The following is a 25,419-nucleotide window of genomic DNA, read 5'->3' on the forward strand; positions in this document are numbered from 1 at the left end:
TGGGAAAGTAATCAGCAGTGCTCGTGGCAGCACAAGTAGGTAGGTGTAGATGCGGCTTAGTATTAAGTAACGTACACCAGTTGCATAAATATGAAATTTAAAAAAAAGGAAACACAGACCCTGATAAAGGGATTTTATACCTGTGACCGCGAAAGAAAGAAGATTCAATAATGAAGGTCTGCTCATTCGTGCGAAATGAATGAAAAAAAGTTGCTCATAATGGTCGCAAACAAGAGCTGATGGCGTAATACTGGAGCTGTAACTTTTGCTGTCAAGGCAGAATCTCGGTTGTTAATCGCGAGAGCGCAAAGAGTCTCGCAAACAGCAGGGAGCAGGACGTGTCACTGCTGGCGGCTACTGTTCTCAGGATGGCAGACTATGGTGAGCCATTCTTTGCCTTCGGAAAGCTTGCATCTTATTTGAGTAACATACAGATATCTCATTAATACTAAGCCTCTTACTCCTCACAGTTTCATTATTGAGTTCTCTCCACAGTCACAGTTGGCTCAGGAAGACTTTAATAGCATCAAGAAATGAGCTTCAATCGTATCATTTTATTGCGTGCCTCTCTCTTTTTTTTTTTTTTTTTTTTTTTTTTTTTTTTTTTTTTTCATCAGTCTACTGACTGGTTTGATGCGGCCCGCCACGAATTCCTTTCCTGTGCTAACCTCATCATCTCAGAGTAGCACTTGCAACCTACGTCCTCAATTATTTGCTTGACGTATTCCAATCTCTGTCTTCCTCTACAGTTTTTGCCCTCCACAGCTCCCTCTAGTACCATGGAAGTCATTCCCTCATGTCTTAGCAGATGTCCTATCATCCTGTCCCTTCTCCTTATCAGTGTTTTCTACATATTCCTTTCCTCTCCGATTCTGCGTAGAGCCTCCTCATTCCTTACCTTATCAGTCCACCTAATTTTCAACATTCGTCTATAGCACCACATCTCAAATGCTTCGATTCTCTTCTGTTCCGGTTTTCCCACAGTCCATGTCTCACTACCATACAATGCTGTACTCCAGACGTACATCCTCAGAAATTTCTTCCTCAAATTAAGGTCGGTATTTGATATTAGTAGACTTCTCTTGGCCAGAAATGCCTTTTTTGCCATAGCGAGTCTGCTTTTGATGTCCTCCTTGCTCCGTCCGTCATTGGTTATTTTACTGCCTAGGTAGCAGAATTCCTTAACTTCTTTGACTTCGTGACCATCAATCCTGATGTTAAGTTTCTCGCTGTTCTCATTTCTCCTACTTCTCATTACCTTCGTCTTTCTCCGATTTACTCTCAAACCATACTGTGTACTCATTAGACTGTTCATTCCGTTCAGCAGATTATTTAATTCTTCTTCACTTTCACTCAGGATAGCAATGTCATCAGCGAATCGTATCATTGATATCCTTTCACCTTGTATTTTAATTCCACTCCTGAACCTTTCTTTTATTTCCATCATTGCTTCCTCGATGTACCGATTGAAGAGTAGGGGCGAAAGGCTACAGCCTTGTCGTACACCCTTCTTAATACGAGCACTTCGTTCTTGATCGTCCACTCTATCCTCGATTGAAAATTGGTTTGTTCTGGCCTTTATCTGGACTGCAATTCTTGTCTAGTAGGTGAATCCTTTCCTGTCGGCAACTTTTACTGTCAGCACAGGATATCTTTGCAGCTTAGTTCCAGCTCGTTCTCGTAGTTGATCATGAAACAGAAAATATATGTATTATAGAACAATCCAAGAGGGTCCTGTCACACCGGCGCCAATATAATTTTAATTAATATTGTGTTTATACTGGTTGCTGGTGAGGAGGAAAGTTAGTTATTAGTATTTTTTAATGATCTCATTCATAAGCAGCCATATCACAGTCATCACAGTCGCTCAAGAAAGTTATAATTAAGCTTTACTTGTTTAATCAGAATCGGACGATGACTCTCCTTGTCCGCAGTCTCGATGATTCGAAACGATCTGCAATCCTGTGTAAATAAAATGTCTTGGTTTTCTTGCGTTGCGTAGTCAGTCGGGAAACCTCAGATCAAGCGGAAAGTTTGCTTTGATGGAGTTTAATTATCCGATGAAATAATGGAGCTCTTGGATCTAATAATTGCAGGTTCGTTTCCAATCTATCGGAAGGTCCCTTCTGATTACCAACGAAACGACACCTCCGTGCAAATTTCCAATTAGAGAGTATATATATAATGAAATTCCGTACACACCTTTGATGTAAATGCTCAGTATATATTTTCTTGAGTAGCATGCAATATACACTCCTGGAAATTGAAATAAGAACACCGTGAATTCATTGTCCCAGGAAGGGGAAACTTTATTGACACATTCCTGGGGTCAGATACATCACATGATCACACTGACAGAACCACAGGCACATAGACACAGGCAACAGAGCATCACAATGTCGGCACTAGTACAATGTATATCCACCTTTCGCAGCAATGCAGGCTGCTATTCTCCCATGGAGACGATCGTAGAGATGCTGGATGTAGTCCGGTGGAACGGCTTGCCATGCCATTTCCACCTGGCGCCTCAGTTGGACCAGCGTTCGTGCTGGACGTGCAGACCGCGTGAGACGACGCTTCATCCAGTCCCAAATATGCTCAATGGGGGACAGATCCGGAGATCTTGCTGGCCAGGGTAGTTGACTTACACCTTCTAGAGCACGTTGGGTGGCACGGGATACATGCGGACGTGCATTGTCCTGTTGGAATAGCAAGTTCCCTTGCCGGTCTAGGAATGGTAGAACGATGGGTTCGATGACGGTTTGGATGTACCGTGCACTATTCAGTGTCCCCTCGACGATCACCAGTGGTGTACGGCCAGTGTAGGAGATCGCTCCCCACACCATGATGCCGGGTGTTGGCCCTGTGTGCCTCGGTCGTATGCAGTCCTGATTGTGGCGCTCACCTGCACGGCGCCAAACACGCATACGACCATCATTGGCACCAAGGCAGAAGCGACTCTCATCGCTGAAGACGACACGTCTCCATTCGTCCGTCCATTCACGCCTGTCGCGACACCACTGGAGGCGGGCTGCACGATGTTGGGGCGTGAGCGGAAGACGGCCTAACGGTGTGCGGGACCGTAGCCCAGCTTCATGGAGACGGTTGCGAATGGTCCTCGCCGATACCCCAGGAGCAACAGTGTCCCTAATTTGCTGGGAAGTGGCGGTGCGGTCCCCTACGGCACTGCGTAGGATCCTACGGTCTTGGCGTGCATCCGTGCGTCGCTGCGGTCCGGTCCCATGTCGACGGGCACGTGCAACTTCCGCCGACCACTGGCGACAACATCGATGTACTGTGGAGACCTCACGCCCCACGTGTTGAGCAATTCGGCGGTACGTCCACCCGGCCTCCCGCATGCCCACTATACGCCCTCGCTCAAAGTCCGTCAACTGCACATACGGTTCACGTCCACGCTGTCGCGGCATGCTACCAGTGTTAAAGACTGCGATGGAGCTCCGTATGCCACGGCAAACTGGCTGACACTGACGGCGGCGGTGCACAAATGCTGCGCAGCTAGCGCCATTCGACGGCCAACACCGCGGTTCCTGGTGTGTCCGCTGTGCCGTGCGTGTGATCATTGCTTGTACAGCCCTCTCGCAGTGTCCGGAGCAAGTATGGTGGGTCTGACACACCGGTGTCAATGTGTTCTTTTTTCCATTTCCAGGAGTGTATTTTCAATCTCTTTCTTCCAGTAATCTCGATAGCAAAATTAAAATTATTCAATGCGGCTATTCGGCACGGAGAAGATACTAGAAGTCCTCTCAACACACCAGAGAGAATATCAGAAAGGGTAATTATGCACTCATGAAATAGTAATAGTACTGTACTACTTTGCGCATCGATTCAGCGAGTATATAGATTGTCAAGTAGGAAACGTAATTCACTCATAGAATTGTGCAGGGATAATTAGTAGTATATAAAGAGATATTACACTCGCACTGACTATAACGGATCGTCACAGACGTATAAAATAAGAACCTTAAAGTCACGATACTCACGTTAACCTGTCGCATAATAACTGTAGCTCAGTAGACACATGAATATAACCTGTACACTATTTACAGAGCGGTTTCACGCTATTTGTGGTCAAGTGCGAGTCCTGGGTTCGACTCTTACCGGTGGAAATGGAGTGGGTGTGTGCTCACAGTTTGTTTTGGCCTACCGCGCCGAGCGAGGTGGCGCAGTGGTTAGCACACTGGATTCGCATTCGCGAGGACGTCGGTTCAAATCCGCGCCCGGCCATCCAGATTTAGGTTCGCCGTGATTTCCCTAAATCGCTAAAGGCAAATTCCGGGATGGTTCCTTTTAAAGGTCACGGCCGATTTCCGCCCCATCGTTCCCTAACCCGAGTTACTACTTCGTCTCTAATGACCTTGTTGTCGACGGGATGTTAAGCACTAATCTCCTCCTCCTCTTTGCCCGCCCGCCTCCCTTTCCCCAATATAATTAGTCCCGACTGTCAACATTTCACAGAAACCAGTTATTTTAATAATAGTAATATTAAAATACATAAAATGTTTTAATTTTGTAATAATAATGTCACATTTATGGAATATTCCATCGGTACTTGGAGGAACAGGGACGAATTAAAAACTGAAATACACTGTACAGATGTTGCACAATAATATTTTTTTTTATAGTTGGTTATGAAATGGCTTTTGGCTTTTTAGGCTATTTTCAGACAAGTTAAGACTAAACAGATAGTCTACACATCAGACTGATTGAAAACGAAAGGAGTAGGAGACTGCAAATGAAAGAGAGTCCACTTTCGCTGAACGTGCTCTGAATGAATGTCATTCTTACGATATTAAATGTGGTGTTGTTCCTAGAGAAAATAAAGGCAGGAAACTAACATCACTTGAAATTCTGGCTGTTAATACACAGAATCCTTAACGATCATACACAGTTCCATTATTCACCCTTGCTAAAATAGCAGCAGCCTATTGATATTGTTCTACCCATAACATGATACGCTTATTGTAAATAGTATAACTGTTCCCCACTCACATTCCATTGGCTCCTTCCTCATCTCTGGCACCATCCTCTCTCCTTTTTTGCTCGTTCATCACATTCACCAGTTATTTTATCCATATAACATAGTGTTCTGCGCCAGTACTCACCTGTGCATTATTCTGGCGTGTACATTCTCCTACTTTTAAACTTGAGTACAATGCTGTATATGGTCAATTTGTCCATAGCTTCTTTGTGTACTTCATAATGCTTATGTTTTTCGTACAGATATATAGTCGTAAAAGGTATTGTGTGGACTGTCACTCTAGTCTTAAGTTGTCTGAAGGTGGCCTAAAAAGGCGAAAACTGGTTCACAACGAAATATTATTGTGGAACATCAATAATGAGTATTTCAGTTTTTGATAATAACAATTTGCTTAGGTCCGCTTTAAAATACCTTACAAGAAATTTTAATATTATTATGGAACATCAATAATGTGTATTTCAGTGTCTGATAATTATAATTTGCTTAGGTCCGCTTTAAAATACCTTACAAGAAATTTCAATTCAGTGAGAGGCATTATTTGGAAAGAACTGGTCCGAAGAATTGTAATTTACATGTGTAATGCAAAATTTAAGAACTACAGACTTTGGACAAAAATATGGAAACAACGCCAGAAATTCATTCTTAAATAAAAACGCAAATGCTAGCCAAGCCTGCAGGTTGCTCTGTTGTGTCTGACCACGAACGGCATCTGTGCAATGTCCTCAACAAGTTGCAAGAATCAATCGTGGTCAGAACAGTGTTCTGTGTGGTTGGGAGTGCATTACGCTGGAGCTAAGTGAATTCGAATATGTGCGGATTGTTGGTCCTTATGATGGATGCTCCCGCAACAAAGGTAACTGAAGTGTCTGATGTTTCAAGAGGCACCGTATCGAAGATTTGTACCGCATGCAGAGAAAGTATAAAGACATCATCCGCCAAGCCATAACACGGACGGAACTGTGTGTTGAGTGACCGTAACAGACGGTCACTGAAGAGAACTGTGACGAAAAATAAGAGCAAAACAGCTGCAAAAGTCATTGCAGAACTATGTGTCGCAGTTCAGAAGGTCAGCACCAAAAGAACACGAAGGGAGCTGCATAAGCAGGGAATTGCAGGGCGAGCTGGAATACCAAAACCACTCATCAGTGATGTACATACCCGTAACAGGGAAACGTGGGGCCGAAACCAAAAAACCTGGACTATGGGGCAATGTAAGAATATCAGTTGGTGGGATGAGTCCTGTTTCACACTGTTTCCTGCTTATGGCCCAGTTTACGTTCAAAGAGTGAAACACGGTGGCAATTAAGCGGTAATTTAAGCAGCCATATCACGGTATTCCATGGAATCCACGGTTGCTCTGCAAGGTTGCATTCTACCAAGGATTATGAGACCATTTTGGCCGATCACGTCCATCCCATGATACAGTGTTCGTTCTACAACAGTAATGCTGTATTCCAGAATGACAGGTCCACTTTTCACATAGCTCGCATTCGCATCAGCCAGGTTTGGTTTTGTGGGCACGAGGACGAATTCTCGCATCTCCTCTGGTCACCATAGCCTCGTGTTGTTGTTGTTGTGGTCTTCAGTCCTGAGACTGGTTTGATGCAGCTCTCCATGCTACTCTATCCTGTGCAAGCTTCTTCATCTCCCAGTACCTACTGCAACCTACATCCTTCTGAATCTGCTTGGTGTATTCATCTCTTGGTCTCCCTCTACGATTTTTACCCTCCACGCTTCCCTCCAATACTAAATTGGTGATCCCTTGATGCCTCAGAACATGTCCTACCAACCGATCCCTTCTCCTAGTCAAGTTGTGCCACAAACTTCTCTTCTCCCCAATCCTATTCAACACCTCCTCATTAGTTATGTGATCTACCCATCTAATCTTCAGCATTCTTCTGTAGCACCACATTTCGAAAGTTTCTATTCTCTTCTTGTCTAAACTATTTATCGTCCACGTTTCACTTCCATATATGACTACACTCCATACAAATACTTTCAGAAACGACTTCCTAACACTTAAATCAATACTCGATGTTAACAAATTTCTCTTCTTCAGAAACGCTTTCCTTCCCATTGCCAGTCTACATTTTATATTCTCTCTACTTCGACCATCATCAGTTATTTTGCTCCCCAAATAGCATAACTCCTTTACTACTTTAAGTGTCTCCTTTCCTAATCTAATTCCCTCAGCATCACCCGACTTAATTCGACTACATTCCATTATCCTCGTTTTGCTTTTGTTGATGTTCATCTTATATCCTCCCTTCAAGACACTATCCATTCCGTTCAACTGCTCTTCCAAGTCCTTTGCTGTCTCTGACAGAATTACAATGTCATCGGCGAACCACAAAGTTTTTATTTCTTCTCCATGGATTTTAATACCTACTCCGAATTTTCTTTTGTTTCCTTCACTGCTTGCTCAATATAGAGATTGAATAACATCGGGGAGAGGCTACAACCCTATCTCACTCACTTCCCAACCACTGCTTCCCTTTCATGCCCCTCAACTCTTATAACTGCCATTTGGTTTCTATACAAATTGTAAATAGCCTTTCGCTCCCTATATTTTACCCCTGCCACCTTCAGAATTTGAAAGAGAGTGTTCCAGTCAACATTGTCAAAAGCTTTCTCGAAGTCTACAAATGCTAGAACGTAGGTTTGCCTTTCCTTAATCTAGCTTCTAAGATAAGCTGTAGGGTCAGTATTGCCTCAGGTGTTCCAATATTTCTAAGGAATCCAAACTGATCTTCCCCAAGGTCGGCTTCTACTAGTTTTTCCATTCGTCTGTAAAGAATTCCCGTTAGTATTTTGCAGCCGTGAGTTATTAAACTGATAGTTCGGTAATTTTCACATCTGTCAACACCTGCTTTCTTTGGGATTGGAATTATTATATTCTTCTTGAAGTCTGAAGGTATTTTGCCTATCTCATACATCTTGCTCACCAGATGGTAGAGTTTTGTCAGAACTGGCTCTCCCAAGGCCATCAGTAGTTCTAATGGGATGTTGTCTACTCCCGGGGCCTTGTTTCGACTCAGATCTTTCAGTGCTACCATAGCCTCACATTTCAAAATTATTGAGCCTTAGTAGTCTACTTTGGAGAGAAGTGTGTGTGCTGGCTATCCATCCCCATCGTCGTTACCTGAACTTGACACTATTTTACAGGAAGAATGACATAAATTCGCTTGAAAACCATACGGGACCTGCATTTATGTTGTAAGGGCGTGAGTGGAGACCATTACTTTTGTCGGGCGCTCGACAGGCCTCTCTGTCGGCCGGTGCAGCCGGTGCAGCAGGCGTTGTCGCCCAGGACAGCCACTTTGTATTACCAGAACAATCTCGTAGACAGCGACGGGAACTGCTCGGAAAATCTCTCAGCAGCTCTGCACGGTGTGGACATAAACAACAGCACAGCCCTTCCATCGTGGAAGGCTGGGGATGTCGATGACTGCTTACAGGTCGTAGTTGGGGCAGCAGTCGTTAGTGCACCTCCAAAATACTGCGACAGATGAACGGTGCGGCTAACACCATCAGTTCAGCTTAGCAAGCCAGAGGCAGAAGTCTCGAAGTGTTCACATCAGCTAACAGCGATAGAGTACAGCATATTAGATAGGTAGCAGTCTCGAAGGCAGAAGCCATCTTGGCGAACGGTAGTGGCACATCACAGCCTTGACGTTGTAGCTAGTGTACTGGAACGTAAAGATTCAAAGATTCATGACAAGCCTGAGTATTTATTACCTCTCATCTGAGGCAGTGCGTTGTGCCTGGCTGGCAACGATCCAACTTGGCATACTTCTTCGGGCTCATCAGCGGTCTTCACCACCCCTCTGTTTTCCAAGTATTGCTTTCAGGGCTTCAGCTCGTTGCCTTTCCGCCATATCAGCAGGCTGTTAGATGCTGTTGTGAAACGTTTACTCTGTCTTACGAAATGAATCTGTGCTGTTAGAACGATGATGTCTTCTCCTCGCTAAGGCTGTGTCGCTCCCGAGAGGTGAGACAATATATTCTGGGTTTGTTCTGCTTTCCGCAATGTCGGCTTTCTGTCTGCTTGTCGTTTTGATTACAACATGGGGCGTTGGTCTGGCTTGCCTTGACTTGGTGCTGGCTGGAGAGCACGTTGAGAAACTTTTAGATTTGCTCATAATACATTTCAGTGTGTAATAATCCATTCTGAGACGACTATAAGATGTTTTGAATACCAATGGGTTTCCTACACCGTATTAGGCATGATAATGTGCTGTGGTTTTGCTGTTTTCATATTAGTGTTCATCTCCTGTATGTTGGCAGCTGATACAGTCAGCCTTTTCTGGTTGGAATATTTTCTCAAGCTGGCCAGGCAGCGAGCCCATCCACGTAGGATGACCCTCAGGCAAGCAACAGGAGAGTATCCTTGCCATTCGGGAGACTATTAGTTTTCATGCTACTTTATTCTCCGAAACTGTGTTGAGAAAACTGGAAATTTGAAATCGAATTCTCTGTCCCAAAACAGACCACCTATGCTGTACAATGTACAAGTCGTCTGATTTGGCAGGACAGGGGAGATAAAAGTTCATCCCCACCCCCGAACCAAGCTGGCACTAGGATTTAGTAACACTGTGGTCTCTTTTAAGGGAAAAATCTGTAATACAAGACAGACGTGACCGCCTGAGATGCCTGTATAATCCTTGTTCGTGATGCATTCTCAGAAAAACTACGGGACCAATGAAACATCACGTGACTAAACCACACTGAAACAGAGCCACTTCATCTTCAACGATATGAAGTTCAACGTAATCCATATCAATAACAGGGCGCGTTACACGTCTAATAAATGACTGAGAAAAATTAGCACAACATATTTTCACTTACCTTTCGCTTTGCTGATCTTCAAGGAAGTTTATTGTAGATAGTTAATCTGTCGTTTCCATCATATTCCTCGGACCATCTCAGTTACTGAATGCTGCGAATAGAACTGGTGAGTTTTAGTTTTTCTTTACATGGATTCTTCTGTTTCTTTCGTTATCATCAGATACAGCATTAATTTGCTTTAAATTACCGAATGTCTCTTTTGGCCGTAGAACTCATCCTTACAACTGCCTCAGGCTCACATCAGGTCTGAACCGAACTACGATACACGTGATTGTCAAAAGTATCGCAAATGACGATCAGACGTACACTGATGCGCCAAAATATCATGAGCACCTGCTTAAGGAACAATAGCCGGCCGGAGTGGCCGTGCGGTTCTAGGCGCTACAGTCTGGAGCCGAGCGACCGCTACGGTCGCAGGTTCGAATACTGCCTCGGGCATGGATGTGTGTGATGTCCTTAGGTTAGTTAGGTTCAATTATTTCTAAGTTCTAGGCGACTGATGACCTCAGAAGTTAAGTCGCATAGTGCTCAGAGCCATTTGAACCATTTGAACCTGGAACAATACAGAAGCAATTCTGCGTGGCATGGATTAGAAAGTTCCTTGGTAGGTTTAGGAAGGTATGTGACACCAGATGTCTCCACACAGGTCACACAATTCCCGTATTACTGCCTGGTGGTTTATGAACGAGGAATTGGAGACCGCTAGCTTCTCAATTGTGTCCCATTGGATTCAGATAAGGCGAATTTGATTGCAAAGACATAAACCTGAGTTCACTATCATGCGCCTCAAACCACTGAAGCACGATTATGGCCTTTTGATACAGCCAGTTATTATGCTGGAAGATGCCGTCGCCGTCGGCCAAGCATCAAGCATGAAGGGATGCGTTTGGTCGGCAACTATGTTCACGTCGTCCACAGCTGTCGTGGTGAGTGCTTTCGATTAATACCATAGATCGCATGGAAATCCAGTTGAATGTTCCCCCTAGCACAATACTACCCCCCCCCCCTCCCCGGCCTGCGACCGTGGCGCGTTGCATGTTTCGAGCAGCTGTTCGCCTGGTTGACAGCATATCCGGATAGGACCAACAACAACAGCGGTGCTTCACCTGACATGTTTCCAGTGATCCACGGTCTAATCCTGCTGATCCTGTGATCATTACAATGGGAACTGACGAAATCGTTGGGTGATCATGATGAGAACGCGTAGGGGTCGTCTACTGTGGAGCCCCACGTTCGACAACATGCGCTGAACTGTGCACTCCAAAACACTTGTGCCTACAAGAGCATTGCGCTCTGTCGTCTGATCTGCCGCAGATCTCCGCACGTCAAACAAAGCCTTCGAGTCTCACGCTCTGCAATAAAGCGTGGATTCCAGCAGCTTGTAGTCTACTCGCAATTTCATCGTCTTTCAGTCGCTTTCCATAGATGCTCACTACAATAGCACGCTTACGGCCGGGCAGCTTCGCCGTTCCCAAGATGCTCGTTCCCAAGCGCCGGGCCACTACAGTCTCCCCTTCGTCAAAGTCGAATATGTCAGTGGATTTTACCATTTGAGATCCGTATCGTCTCTGGAATGATTCCCCTTTCGTCTCTGCTCCTCTTAGATACTTCCTTATGACGTCAAGTGCGAACAGCACTACTAGGCGAATGATCTGAACACCCACATCTCCCGACATGAATTACGTCGAACATTTATGGGACATAATCGAGAGGTCAGTTAGTGCACAAAATCCAGCATTGGAAACACTTTTGCAATTATTGACGGCTACAGAGGCAGTATGGCTCAATATTTCTGCAGAGGTGATACATTATTTTCGGAGGTATCCCATGGCTTTTATCACTTCAGTATATGGCGCTTCCATGCTACCTTTGTCAGAGACCAATAATTTTCTGACCAAAGACTGGGTCGCGGTACTACACCATTATTCTTTTCTAACTACCGTTTCGTAGCAACATTTGCATGCAGTTAGCGATTGATCACAAGTTTGAAGGTTGCCCCACTTCCGCGGATCTTCGGCCGGTGCTGTGTGATTGTATAAACTGGTTCCTACCGAGCCAACGGGCTTTAGTAGAAAGTGAGGGACAATGAAAAGCCTTTTCACGCAATCGACTTTCTTGTCTCAGTAGGCTACCTGAGACAAGTGAGTCTACTGCAGCGTCCAGGAGTTTTATTCCTGTGCTGTCTCGTCTCTCTCTTCGTTTACACGTCAGTGCCAAAATAGCGTATGTTGTGAGAGTTGTCTACTGTGCCGTTTGACATTTGAACCGTGAGGTGAGGTTATGAGGGACTACCATTTTTACGAAGATGAATCGAAATTTAGTAACAAAATGTAGGAACAAGCAATGATAACAGAGTTTTAATGACCACAGCGTAATTCATAGTGGATGTTCTTATCAATGGCCGTGAGGTAAATTCTCTTAAGAACTGAGAGTACGAAAAGTGTTGTCCAAACATTTCAGAACATATACATTCATTTGCTCCAGAAAATATATACTTGAAGACACGTTAAATAATATATAGAACGAAGTAAATAGCGCCTTTTAAATTTATCCTTTGTATCTGTTTTTCTTGCTTAGTGATAAATAACATCGAAAATTATTTTTCCGTCAAATAATTCTGACCTTTCCACTGTTGAATTGACTTTCAATAAAACACTTTTATCTGTTTATGTTCTTACTCATGCGTAGTGTAGGCTTTCTCTCTGTGAAACATAAATATCTCTTTACTTTCATATATGTCGTCTCTCTTGTAGGAGAAAACTAGCGCGAAATATACGATGGTTGACTGAAAAGTAATGACTCTACCTTCGTAGATGCCGGCCGGGTGGCCGAGCGGTTCTAGGCGCTAGAGTCTGGAACTGCGCGACAGCTACGGTCGCAGGTTCGAATCCTGCCTCGGGCATGGATGTGTGCGATTTCCTTAGGTTGGTTAGGTTTAAGTAGTTCTAAGTTCTAGGGGACTGATGACCATAGAAGTTACGTCCATAGTGCTCAGAGCCATTTGAACCTTCGTAGCTCTTCAACAGTTGGCAGCATTGGTGTACGACAGATACTGGCTTGCTCCGTAGCCTCTTTTCTACAGCTCCAGTTGGCGGAAGCCTTAACGTTGTTTAGGTTAGGTTAGATTAGATTAGTAACCTAACCTAATGAACTGTTGTGTTGTTACAGTGTAAAATATGGAACCCTATGCAGACTGTCGGTCAATGCGATTTAAGCAACGTGCAGTCATTGAATTCTTGACAGCAGAAGGTGTCACCTTAAAGGAGATTCATCAGAGAATGAAAGCAGTGAGTACTGTGCGTCGTTGGGCGAGTAAGTTTAAAGATGTTGAGGCGGGAACATCTGACCAGCGTGACAAACAAAGATTTGGACGTCCTGTGACAGCAACCACCGAGTTTCACAAGCAAAATGTTGACAGATTGATTCAGGACGATCGTCGTATCACTCAGAGAGAAATTGCAAGCAAAATCGGCATTTCACAAGAACGTGTGGGTCACGTTATTGCTTTGCTTGGCTATCGAAAGATCTGAGCACGATGGGTACCCCGGATGCTGACTCCTGAAATGAAAGCGCACAGACTTGAAATTTGCTAGCCACTCCTCTCGCATTACGAGAATGAAGGTGACACCTTTACCGATAGTGAAAGGCGATCTGCGGGGGCATCATTATGCTTCTGATGAAGGCGTTGAAAGAACTGTGAGACTGTGGTTGCGGAAACAGACTGTCGATTTCTTCCGTGACGGCTTCAGAAAACTTGTTCATTGTTGGCAGAAATGTATCCAATTGGATGGTGGTTATGTGGAAAAGTGAATATTGGTAATTAAAGATTACATTCTAAGGATTATTTCTGCGTTTGATTTATTAAAATATTCCCCTCCAAATCAATTAACGAAGGTGGAGGCATTACTTTTCATTCAACCCTCATAGCAGGACCTTATGTAACCTTTTCAGTGTGTCACGCAAACAAAACAAACAGCACAATAAAGAGTAAGAACACACGAAAGCACAAAATCTGTTTCTGTAACAGGATTGAGCTCAGCCAGAACACGCTAGCTTCCGGTGCAGTACGTTTCACACCACTTTTTTCAGGAACTGACGTAATCTTGAAGTAGTTGCGCTGTGAAGACGACCAGAAACGAGGCTATCGATTTGTCAACTGCTATAGCACCGAGTTGATGTTTATGAGCGTGTTAGTGACAGCAGAATCTCACAGCTGTAGCGAGAACTCTTTATAGGGATGTGTTTGTGCTTGTGAAACGCGCGAAACATTAGTGAAAAGGTTCAAATGGTTCAAATGGCTCTGAGCACTATGGGACTTAACAGCTGTGGTCATCAGTCCCCTAGAACTTAGAACTACTTAAACCTAACTAACCTAAGGACATCACAAACATCCATGCCCGAGGCAGGGTTCGAACCTGCGACCGTAGCAGTCGCGCGGTTCCGGACTGGGCGCCTAGAACCGCTCGGCCACCACGGCCGGCATTAGTGACAAGGAAGAATATGAATGTTCATGCTCATCGTTTCATTTGCAGCAATTTCAGCTGTGCTTTACGGTTTCTGCCTAACCACACATTTTAAAATCGGCACATATTCAGAAATAAAAAGGGAAGTTTTGTGACAAGCGAGAATATGAATTTTACTGCTTTTCGTTTCACTCCTCTTAGGTTCCTGCCTAACCATACTCTCGGAAATCACCACATATTCGCAATTAAACAGCCAAATATTTATTTCAGCCTTGGTTCTCTGATCAGACGGAAATGTTAAATAACATCCAATATTGCAGAAAATACTTGTATCCTATTCATAACAAAGCCCCAGATGGTCTTAACAACGCTTAAGATGAGAGAAAAAAAGTTAGCATGTAGAGGGATGTGAACCTACCACTTTCAACTCAGTACAAGACTTCTTCCATTACACTACAACGTCATCGTATGAGCTTCGTCTCACGTCTTCTTTACGATGATATCTCTTGAAGCTTTATATTGTTGATGCTTTATTAACTGACACTTAATGATAATGGAGACGCATTTGTGATACATTTTCAATGCGCCGTTGCTTTGGAAAGGTATACTGCGGCGCTCACACAAAAAACGAAATGAACAATCGAAATGCACACGGAGGTCGTTGACACGCCGTCGCAAAAGTAAGTCAATATTCGAAAGCCCACTAGTGATGTCATGACTGCAAAAGGCAGTGTGAAATCTATTCGACCCTGTCAGCAGACGGCGCCTTAGCCCCTTGTTTTTGCACATGCGCAGTGTGCAGCCGTCTCGGAAACGTGAACTCCAGACTGGGGACAATCTACAGGGTGACTTTTTTCCACCGTGTACAAACTCTAGGGATTGATCGACGAGAGGATATGGAACTAAAAAGGTCTAACGAACTTATGGTCGGAAATGCATGGTTTCCATGCTGGAGACCATATTTACAGTATGCATGGTTTCCTCCTAGAAATGTTCCTCATACGTCATGCCCTAGAGCCCTCTCCTGCCATAGTCATTGGTAATGTTGCGTCCGATTCACTTCTCTTGCTGACTCACCTTCTAGTGGAGGTGATACAGTGATACGGCGTAGTACATAATGGTTCCATATTCGAATCGAGAGCTTGTCCACATGGCGTTTTCTTACGGAATGGCAAATCGAAATGGGCGGCGAGCAGCAAGGTTGTGTCGGGGGACCTGTCCCCGCCGCAATAACTATAGCATTCAATGTTTGCAACAGTGTTTCGCCGTTTGTCTGAGACACGGTCGTTTTAGGAAGCAGGAAATTATGAAGGTCCTACCCAAAATGTTCGGACACTAGACTTGGAGGAAAATGTGATTAACACTGTGGAAGGCGAGCGCCGTGTTAGTACAAGGCAATTGGCCCGCCCGTAGAAAGTAAATGGCTCTGAGCACTATGCGGCTTAACTTCTGAGGTCATCAGTCACCTAGAACTGAGAACTAATTAAACCTAACTAACCTAAGGACATCACACACATCGATGCCCGAGGCAGGATTCGAACCTGCGACCGTAGCGGTCGCTCGGCTCCAGACTGCAGCGCCTAAAACCGCACGGCCACTCCGGCCGGCCGTAGAAAGTAAGCCAGACGATCGTGCGGGACATTCTCCATGACAATTGTTACTATTCGTATTACTTACAGCGTGTACAGGGCTTACTTGCGACGGACTTCCCACATCGGGAGCAGTTTAGTCACTGGTTCCTTCACCAGGCAACCACGATTCCGAGATTTGTGTCATCCATCCTACTCACAGATGAGTCCACATTTACGTGGATTGGTATCTTCAGCTTTCATAACAGTTGTCTGTGGGATGGTAATAGAACATCCATGGTAAGGTGACAGCAAGTCATCAGCATCGGTGCAGCTGGGCTGTGTGGGCTGGGATAATTGGGACCATATTTTGGAAATTTCTGGTAAGTTCCAAACTGGTGACATCATCGGTCCCTAGTCTTACACACTGCTTAATCTAACTTTAACTAACTTACGCTAAGGACAACACACACACCCATGCCCGAGGGAGGACTCGAATCTCCAACGTGGGGAACTGCACGAATCGTGGCAAGGCGCCTGAGACCACGCGGCCCAATTTTGGGACCAGTCTTGCGTCCACGTCGCCTAACAGTCCGGAATTATCAGCGTTTCTTGCGGTCGACTTTGCCTCCACTGCTGAAAGAACAGGCATTGATGATTCGAAGGGTTATTTGACTACTACATGACGGTGCTCCAGCCCACTTCGCCGTTAACTTCCGGACGCATCCCAATCGTGTTTCCCTGGTCGATGCATCGGAGGAGGGCGTCCAGTTGCATGGCCTGCTCGTTTACCGGATCTCAACCCCTGCCATTTCTGGTTATGGGTCCATCTCAAAAGTATCGTGTATGCAGAGCCCATTCCAGATGTGGAGACACTGGAGCAGCGTATTCATGCTGTCATTGACACTGTTCGGATGCAGCCTGGCCGACGTGAACGTGTGAGACAAAACATGCTACGGCACGTACACGTATGAGTTGAGGCATATGGAAACCATTTTCAACGCATAATGTAACTGTGGCTGCACGGTACTGCGCTTATTAGACCGCAGTTTCTGTAACAATGTATGATTGAATAAATGGTCTTTATCATGGAAACCATGCATTTCCGGACATAAGTTCATTAGACCTTTTTTGTTCCTTATGCTCTCATCGATCAATCCCTAGAGTTCGTACACGATGGAAAAAATCACCCTGTATAGATCACTGACTGCATAGACACATTCCCCAACGTGTTTGGCTGCTGATTTACATGCAGGCAAGAATGGCGCAAGCACATCGAGTATTCCGTTTTGACCAGAAAGTTACTCGTTTAAACAGGCTTAATGCAAGTAACATCCACCTCTGTGCATCACAATAAATAGCTAAAAGAAGAAGATATACGATCATAAAAGCGAAAATGCTCCATTAAACGTGAGACGCGCAAACGAGCCATTTGCAAGATAACTGCAAGTGTGTCGTTAAGAGCAACCACTGACTTCAGAATGAAATCTTACCATAATTAGTACAAATTTATTTAAAATGTAAATTTTTCGATTAAGTCCCTACGTCTAATTAGCCTCAAATTTCACCCATGGCTCATGATTGGGGAATGTAGTAGATGCATGATGAGGCAGCGCCACATTTTGCTGTCGATGTAAGATAACGTCTTAACTCTAGCAATACCAACGCATTTTCCACAATGCGCGTTACCAAGGGAGCGTTAATGTTCATGCCCAACTTGAAAAACTTAAAAAAACAACAAAATTCGTTAATTGTCGTTGAATCATATTAATAATAAACTTTTTAAAGATGTAATGAAGTTTAGGGAGGATCCAGAACCTGAAAATGGCTTTTAGCACACTATGAGAAATATCAACGCACTTTCAATAACGTGTACTACCGAGAGGGTGGGGGGAGTGTACTTCATGGCCACCACAATTTTTTTAAAAATAATGCAAATTTCGTTCACTGTCGTTGACTTTTACTCTCAACATATTTTTTAAAAGTGAGATTGATGTGTAAGTAAGGACCAGAACGTGGAAATATTGAATATGACGTAACTGAGGGAAATGATATTCGCTATTGAGCCTTAAATTTTTGGGTTTAATTTAACGGTAAAATTTAAAACATGCAGCGTGACCCACTTAAATGTTTCAGCGCAGTTATCTCTGGAACAACAACAGATACTGAAAACCGACTTTCACGGGAATGAATGTGAGGCGGGGGCTCATGAAAGTAGATGCTATCAGACATTCTAAAACGTAAGTAATTGTTAGTTTCAACGCAAAGTTATGCTTTTTTTAAATGGACAACCCATATTATTTCTTACGCAGCCGGTAACATGAAAAATCACAAAAATAATGGCGCTGGCTGCATCGTAATATGTCAGTTACATTCCGAGAAACTGCAAAGTGAAGTTGCCACTTGAAATAAACGAAAAGCCGCTCTTGCACATACCGAGATGCAAGCGTGAACCCCATGTTGCTCGTAATCGGACGTAATACGATGCAACATATGCTTTACTTATTGCTGTTTGCACTGTTATTAAGTGGGCTGGAAACAATACAGATGCCCTGTCACACAACTACGTACAACTACCATTTACCCCACTATTAGATCCTTGGTAAGCCATTAATTATTTTTACCCTAGTCGGCATATTCGGTGTTTCGTTACCGTTATGGCCATTTCTAGTACTGTAGTAAAGATCAAGAAACCATGAAGGAGTAAACCCTTTTCTCATTTTTCATTGTGTCTGACTGGTCATTTGTATTTGTTTTCCAGTCCACTTAATAACAGTGTAAAACACTGTAAATAGCACTAGGTTTGCTGCATCGCAGTACGTCAGTCACATTGTGATTACGAGCAACGTAGGGATCACGCTTGCATCTCAGGATGTGCAGTAACGGCGCGTTTCGTTTATTTCGAGTTTCAGTTTCGGTTTGCAGTTTTTCGGGATATAATTGACGTATTGCTGTGCAATGAACGCCATTCTTTTTGTGATTTTTCGTGGTATTGATTGCTCAAGAAATAATACAGGTGTCCATTTAAAAGAACCTAAATTTCTTATGAAAATAATATTTGCTTATGTTATAGAATGTCTCATAGTATTTACTTTCAGGAGCCCCTGCCTTACGTTCATACCCATGAATGTTGGTTTTCAGTATCTGTAGTTGTTCCGTAGATATCTGCGCTGGTAGAAGAATTCATTGAAAACTGTGGTGTCACCGCCAGACACCACACTTGCTAGGTGGTAGCCTTTTAAATCGGCCGTGGTCCGCTAGTATACGACGGACCCGCGTGTCGCCACTGTCAGTAATTGCAGACCGAGCGCCGCCACACGGCAGGTCTAGAGAGACTTACTAGCACTCGCCCCAGTTGTACAGCCGACGTTGCTAGGAAAGGTTCACTGAGAATTACGCTCTCATTTGCCGAGACGATAGTTAGCATAGCCTTCAGCTAAGTCAATTGCTACGACCTAGCAAGGTGCCATTTATCCTTTGCTATGTATCTAATGAAGCATGTACAGTAACAAGACCAATGTTCAAAAATTGTGGATTAAAGTTAAGTATTGCAGAAGCTACGTACTTTTCTTTATAGCATTCATTACGTATCCTGTTTCAGACCTCACGCCATCCTGCGTGAGCTTATAGCGTGCATTTCGGCTTCCTCAAACAACACGGTGTTGGCACTTCTGCCGACACTTCAGAAACAATAAATACTCTTTCGAAATTCTAAAATAGGAAGTAACTGGCCAGATTACAACATTCTCAAAAGGTGGGCATGAAGTACCTATCCTTGGTATTTCGGGGGTGAAGCAAGTTGTCGGCTGCGCGCGTGACGCGGGCAACAGTTGGAGTGCGACGAAGCCGTGCATCTTAGCACGCGGCAGTCGCACTCAGTCGATACGCGATTTCACTATGCGGCGGGTGTTCGTTGCTGATCGCTACTTGGGGCATCCATATAAGTAACTGCATACTAGACAAGCATGCACGTGGAAGCATGCACAAATTCCTCGCGCCTCTACACAATTCAAACATGCTTGTACAAGCATCAGTTAATTTACCAGAACGCAACCACGCTTAGAGTAGCGCTCGATCATTAAAATAACGGTGGTCCGTGTTATTTCCATGCAAAATTCTGCACTCGTCTGCTAGCCGTCAGACAGTGGCATGTTGCAACTGCACTAACAAGTGCTCGAGTCACGTGATTGGTACATCTGTAGTACCCATGTGTTTCTTGGAGTGTTCGTACGCGAGCTACTGTGTAAACTGTGTACAGTAATATCATTAAGAGAATTCATCCTACGAATGTCGTCCAAATATTAGGGACAAAGTGGCGACGAGCTAACTGTGGAAGTGAAATCGGGGTCGGAGAGAGAGAGTTCGCGGATATATTATAGAATGTAATAATTCAGAAATATAATAGGAATGAAACAGAAATACATGACGTTACACAGAATAGATGTACCGGTTTTGAAGGACAGGAAGAACTTCAACCTGAAGGTGGCTTTTCAAGAAGTACACAACGGTCATCTCCAGAGCAACAGGAAGAGTACGAACTATCTCTACTCAAACAGTCGAGGCTCAGTGTATTAGAAGATATTGACGATAGCGTACTGGAGAATATTTATGAAGATTATTACAATCGTGGCTTCAATTCCTATCGCAAACTAATGAGGCGCTGTAAGCGCATTAAAAGTAAATCAAACTGCAGATTATTTCTAAATTATATGTCTAGCAAAGGCGAGCAGGAGCTCGCTTCAAAGGAAACACACTGCCGCAATTACAATCTATAAAAGAGCACGTAGTATCGCAGTCTGATAGAGCAAGGTCGTATGAAACTACATTTCACTATTGGCATCTGCAAATGTGAGCACTAGAAGCATCGAAAGTGGTTGGCTTGGACAATTTCAAAGCTTCGCTTTCTTTTATCGACAATCTTAAGGCTGACTATGATATTCCATCCAGGCATATTACTACATTCGTCATACGTGTGGACGTAGAAGACGGTAACAGTAGCTCGTGGTCGTGCGGTAACGTTCTCGCTTCCCACGCTCGGGTTCCCGGGTTCGATTCCCGGCGGGGTTAGGGATTTTCTCTGCCTCGTGATGACTGGGTGTTGTGTGCTGTCCTTAGGTTAGTTAGGTTTAAGTAGTTGTAAGTTCTAGGGGACTGATGACCATAGATGTTAAGTCCCATAGTGCTTAGAGCCATTTGAACGGTAACAGTATAATCAGAAGACACAACTGTTTGTGGAGAAACTGGACGTGTTGATGACAGAGCAGGGAGTGGAGAAAGGATATGTTTGGAACAGTGATCAGAGTCAGTTCCAGCATGAAATGTCTTCATCACCAACACTCTCTCACAGAGGAGACAAAACTACAGCTAGTATGTTGCAATCTGTACATAGCTCTACCCACAGCTTCACAACTGATGTGACTTTAACAATGACAGGAAGACTAGGAAGCAAGTTGTACATCTGTTTTCAAGAGACACAAGGCACTTTAGGCCTAAATATTTCAGAGAAACTTGAAACAGCCTGACCACGAGACATTCACGTGGAGGCAAGCAAAAGTGGAAAAATGACTAAATAATACATGAAACGTTTTCTGCTTTCAGTCCTTGGCGAACATATAACAAGTAAAAAGAACCTCTTGCTGTGTGATTCCTGGTCAGGACATACAGATCGTACCCTTCTAGATGGAAGTTTTCCGAACAAAGATGTTATGCTGACGACATTGCCACCGAAAACAACAAAATATTGCCAACCAGTTAATGTTTCCTTCATTCGGCAATATATGCTCTATATCAGAAGGATTGCTGATTTTGTAAGACTACGTTGTGACAAACCACAAGTGAAGACACAGATCGTTACTTCATGATCAAACTTCACTCTGCGATTTACAATCAATTTTCTGCACCAAAGTATACGCCTATGTTGCATTATACTTGGCGAAAGGCAGGTTATAACATTAACATAACCATATGTAACCATATGTAACCATCATGTAACAATCATGTACGAAAGGTACTACGGAAACAAAGAAAGCTTCATCATAGGTTTAAGAGTAGTCGAATCATAGCTGATAAGGAAAAGCTGAACGAAGCGAAAAAGAGCGTAAAGAGAGCAATGAGAGAAGCATTCAACGAATTCGAACATAAAACATTGGCAAACAATCTAAACAAGAACCCTAAAAAGTTTTGGTCATACGTAAAATCGGTAAGCGGATCTAAATCCCCTATTCAGTCACTCGTTGACCACGATGGCACCGAAACAGAGGACGACCGAAGAAAGGCAGAAATACTGAATTCAGTGTTCCGAAACTGTTTCACTGCGGAAAATCGTAACACGGTCCCTGACTTCAGCCGTCGCACGGACGCCAAAATGGAAAATATTGAAATAAACGATATCGGAATTGAAAAACAACTGCTATCACTTAGTAGCGGAAAAGCATCCGGACCAGACGAGATACCCTTAAGATTCTACAGTGATTATGCTAAAGAACTTGCCCCCTTTCTATCAGCAATTTATCGTAGATCGCTGGAAGAACGTAAAGTACCTAGCGACTGGAAGAAAGCGCAGGTCGTTCCCATTTTCAAGAAGGGTCATAAATCAGATGCGAATAATTATAGGCCTATTTCGCTTACGTCAATCTGTTGTAGAATAATGGAACATGTTTTGTGTTCTCGTATTATGACGTTCTTAGATAATACAAATCTCCTTCATCATAACCAACATGGATTCCGCAAACAGAGATCATGTGAAACTCAGCTCGCCCTATTTGCCCAAGAAATTCACAGTGCCGTAGACACTGGCGAGCAGATTGATGCCGTATTCCTGGACTTCAGGAAGGCATTTGATACGGTTCCGCACTTACGTTTAGTGAAAAAAATACGAGCTTACGGAATATCGGACCAGGTTTGTGATTGGATTCAGGATTTCCTAGAAGAAAGAACACAACATGTCATTCTTAACGGTTCAAAATCTGCAGATGTAGAGGTAATTTCGGGAGTACCGCAGGGAAGCGTGATAGGACCTTTATTGTTTACAATATACATAAATGACTTAGTTGACAACATCGGTAGCTCCGTGAGGCTATTTGCAGATGACACGGTTGTCTACAAGAAAGTAGCAACATCAGAAGACTCGTACGTACTCCAGGAGGACCTGCAGAGGATTAATGCATGGTGCGAAAGCTTGCAGCTTTCCCTAAACGTAGATAAATGTAATATAATGCGCATACATAGGGGCAGAAATCCATTCCAGTACGATTATGCCATAGGTGGTAAATCATTGGAAGCGGTAACGACCGTAAAATACTTAGGAGTTACTATCCGGAGCGATCTGAAGTGGAATGATCACATAAAACAAATAGTGGGAAAAGCAGGCGCCGGGTTGAGATTCATAGGAAGAATTCTAAGAAAATGTGACTCATCGACGAAAGAAGTAGCTTACAAAACGCTTGTTCGTCCGATTCTTGAGTATTGCTCATCAGTATGGGACCCTTACCAGGTTGGATTAATAGAAGAGATAGACATGATCCAGCGAAAAGCAGCGCGATTCGTCATGGGGACATTTAGTCAGCGGGAGAGCGTTACGGAGATGCTGAACAAGCTCCAGTGGCGGACACTTCAAGAAAGGCGTTACGCAATACGGAGAGGTTTATTATCGAAATTACGAGAGAGCACATTCCGGGAAGAGATGGGCAACATATTACTACCGCCCACATATATCTCGCGTAATGATCACAACGAAAAGATCCGAGAAATTAGAGCAAATACGGAGACTTACAAGCAGTCGTTCTTTCCACGCACAATTCGTGAATAGAACAGGTAAGGGGGGATCAGATAGTGGTACAATAAGTACCCTCCGCCACACACCGTAAGGTGGCTCGCGGAGTATAGATGTAGATGTAGATCATCATATGAAAATGTAATTAGTGTGGCTTTTGATATTGGACTGCTTGAATGCAAGAGTGATTTTTAATGTAAAAACGTGGCTTTAGTGAGTTGTGTACATTGTTCTCTTCCACTTTGTTTTAACCACTTCATCGAAATTCGCATCTACACTACGAGGACTGATATAAACACTATCAGATATGTAGGATAAGTGTGTTTTGTGCTATTATAATTGATTAAGCAGAGGTTTTTTGGCACTGTTGATTGAATATGTAGTGATACACTGACATCTTTGAATTACGTGTAATTTCCCTCCTACGGTACTTTGTTTCTCCCTATTAAAATGTCATTTGTGATAGAATGCAACGTTTTTCAAGGAAATGACATAGACCACAGCTTTTTTTTATCATCGAGTGTTATTCTAAGCATGGTTTCGTTCGGTTCCGAGCGTTCGAGATCAAAGGTGTTCCTTCTGAGTGAGATGTGGGGAACCGCCCAAAAACCACATACAGGTTGGCTGGTACACAGCCCCACATTGTTACTTCGCCGGGCGGATTTGATCTGGGGCCGGCGCACCTCCCCGTACCGGAAGCGGCGCTTCAACGCGCACAGCTATCCGGATGGGTTTGTGCGGAATGTAATTTAACAGTACTAAATAAAAATTAAATGAAGCCGAATCACTGGCGAACGCTTGCGCAAGTGTCCCTATTCCTAGTGTACACTCTCAAGTATGCACTCACTTCAAAGCTTGCACGTGCACACATAATCGAAATTCGATCAAGCATCTAGCTGCTTGTACAACACTGATGCTTGCGCATATTTATCCTACACACACTCAAGCATGCTTGTGCATGTGTTGCTCGTCAAGCATGCAGTTACATGTGTAGCTGCCTTTACTCAGTGCGTGAGACAACACCGTGAATACAAGTGAAGCGGCGTCCTTCATACTGAAGTATAACATAAAAAAATAGGAAACCGAAATGAAAAGTGTCAAACAATGCAATCTACATCTACATCTACATTGATACTCCGCAAGCCACCCAACGGTGTGTGGCGGAGGGCACCTTACGTGCCACTGTCATTACCTCCCTTTCCTGTTCCAGTCGCGTCGCGGAAACTGACTTACGCAAGATAAGAAATCGAAGCGGTGGAAGATAAAAATAGTTCAAATGGCTCTGAGCACTATGGGACTTAACTTCTGAGGTCATCAGTCCCCTAGAACTTAGAACTACTTAAACCTAACTAACCTCAGGACATCACACACATCCATGCCCGAGGCAGGATTCGAGCCTGCGACCGTAGCGGTCGCGCGATTCCAGACTGTAGCGCCGGTGGAAGATAGAATTAAAATTTTTAGTCGATTGTCGTTACATGAGTTCCAACAATTAAACGCAATGATCGAACCAAAAACAATAAACATGGGCACCTTGTTTCGAGAAGTCGTTACTGTGATGTCGTCAGTCATACGACCATACCGCCGCCTGAGAGATCGATCCGCCGGATGCGATTTTCTCGATAAACAGAATAGAAGAACCCCGGGTTCCCGGGTTCGATTCCCGGCTGGGTCAGGGATTTTCTCTGCCTCGTGATGACTGGGTGTTGTGTGATGTCCTTAGGTTAGTTAGGTTTAAATAGTTCTAAGTTCTAGGGGACTGATGACCAT

At 43.9% G+C, this 25,419-nt stretch overlaps 1 protein-coding gene across 1 annotated transcript in view; it reads left to right on the plus strand.

Moving 5' to 3' along the window:
• Positions 1-325: 325 nt before the first annotated feature.
• LOC126471622 (organic cation transporter-like protein) overlaps positions 326-25,419 on the plus strand; it is a 206,129-nt gene continuing 181,035 nt past the window's right edge. The window contains exon 1 of the mRNA XM_050099858.1: positions 326-381. Coding sequence (XP_049955815.1) covers positions 369-381 — 13 coding nt within the window. The 5' untranslated portion in view covers positions 326-368. The remainder of the gene's footprint in view (positions 382-25,419) is intronic.

This window comes from Schistocerca serialis, chromosome 3 (genome assembly GCF_023864345.2).
Source record: "Schistocerca serialis cubense isolate TAMUIC-IGC-003099 chromosome 3, iqSchSeri2.2, whole genome shotgun sequence".
Taxonomy (NCBI): domain Eukaryota; kingdom Metazoa; phylum Arthropoda; class Insecta; order Orthoptera; family Acrididae; genus Schistocerca; species Schistocerca serialis.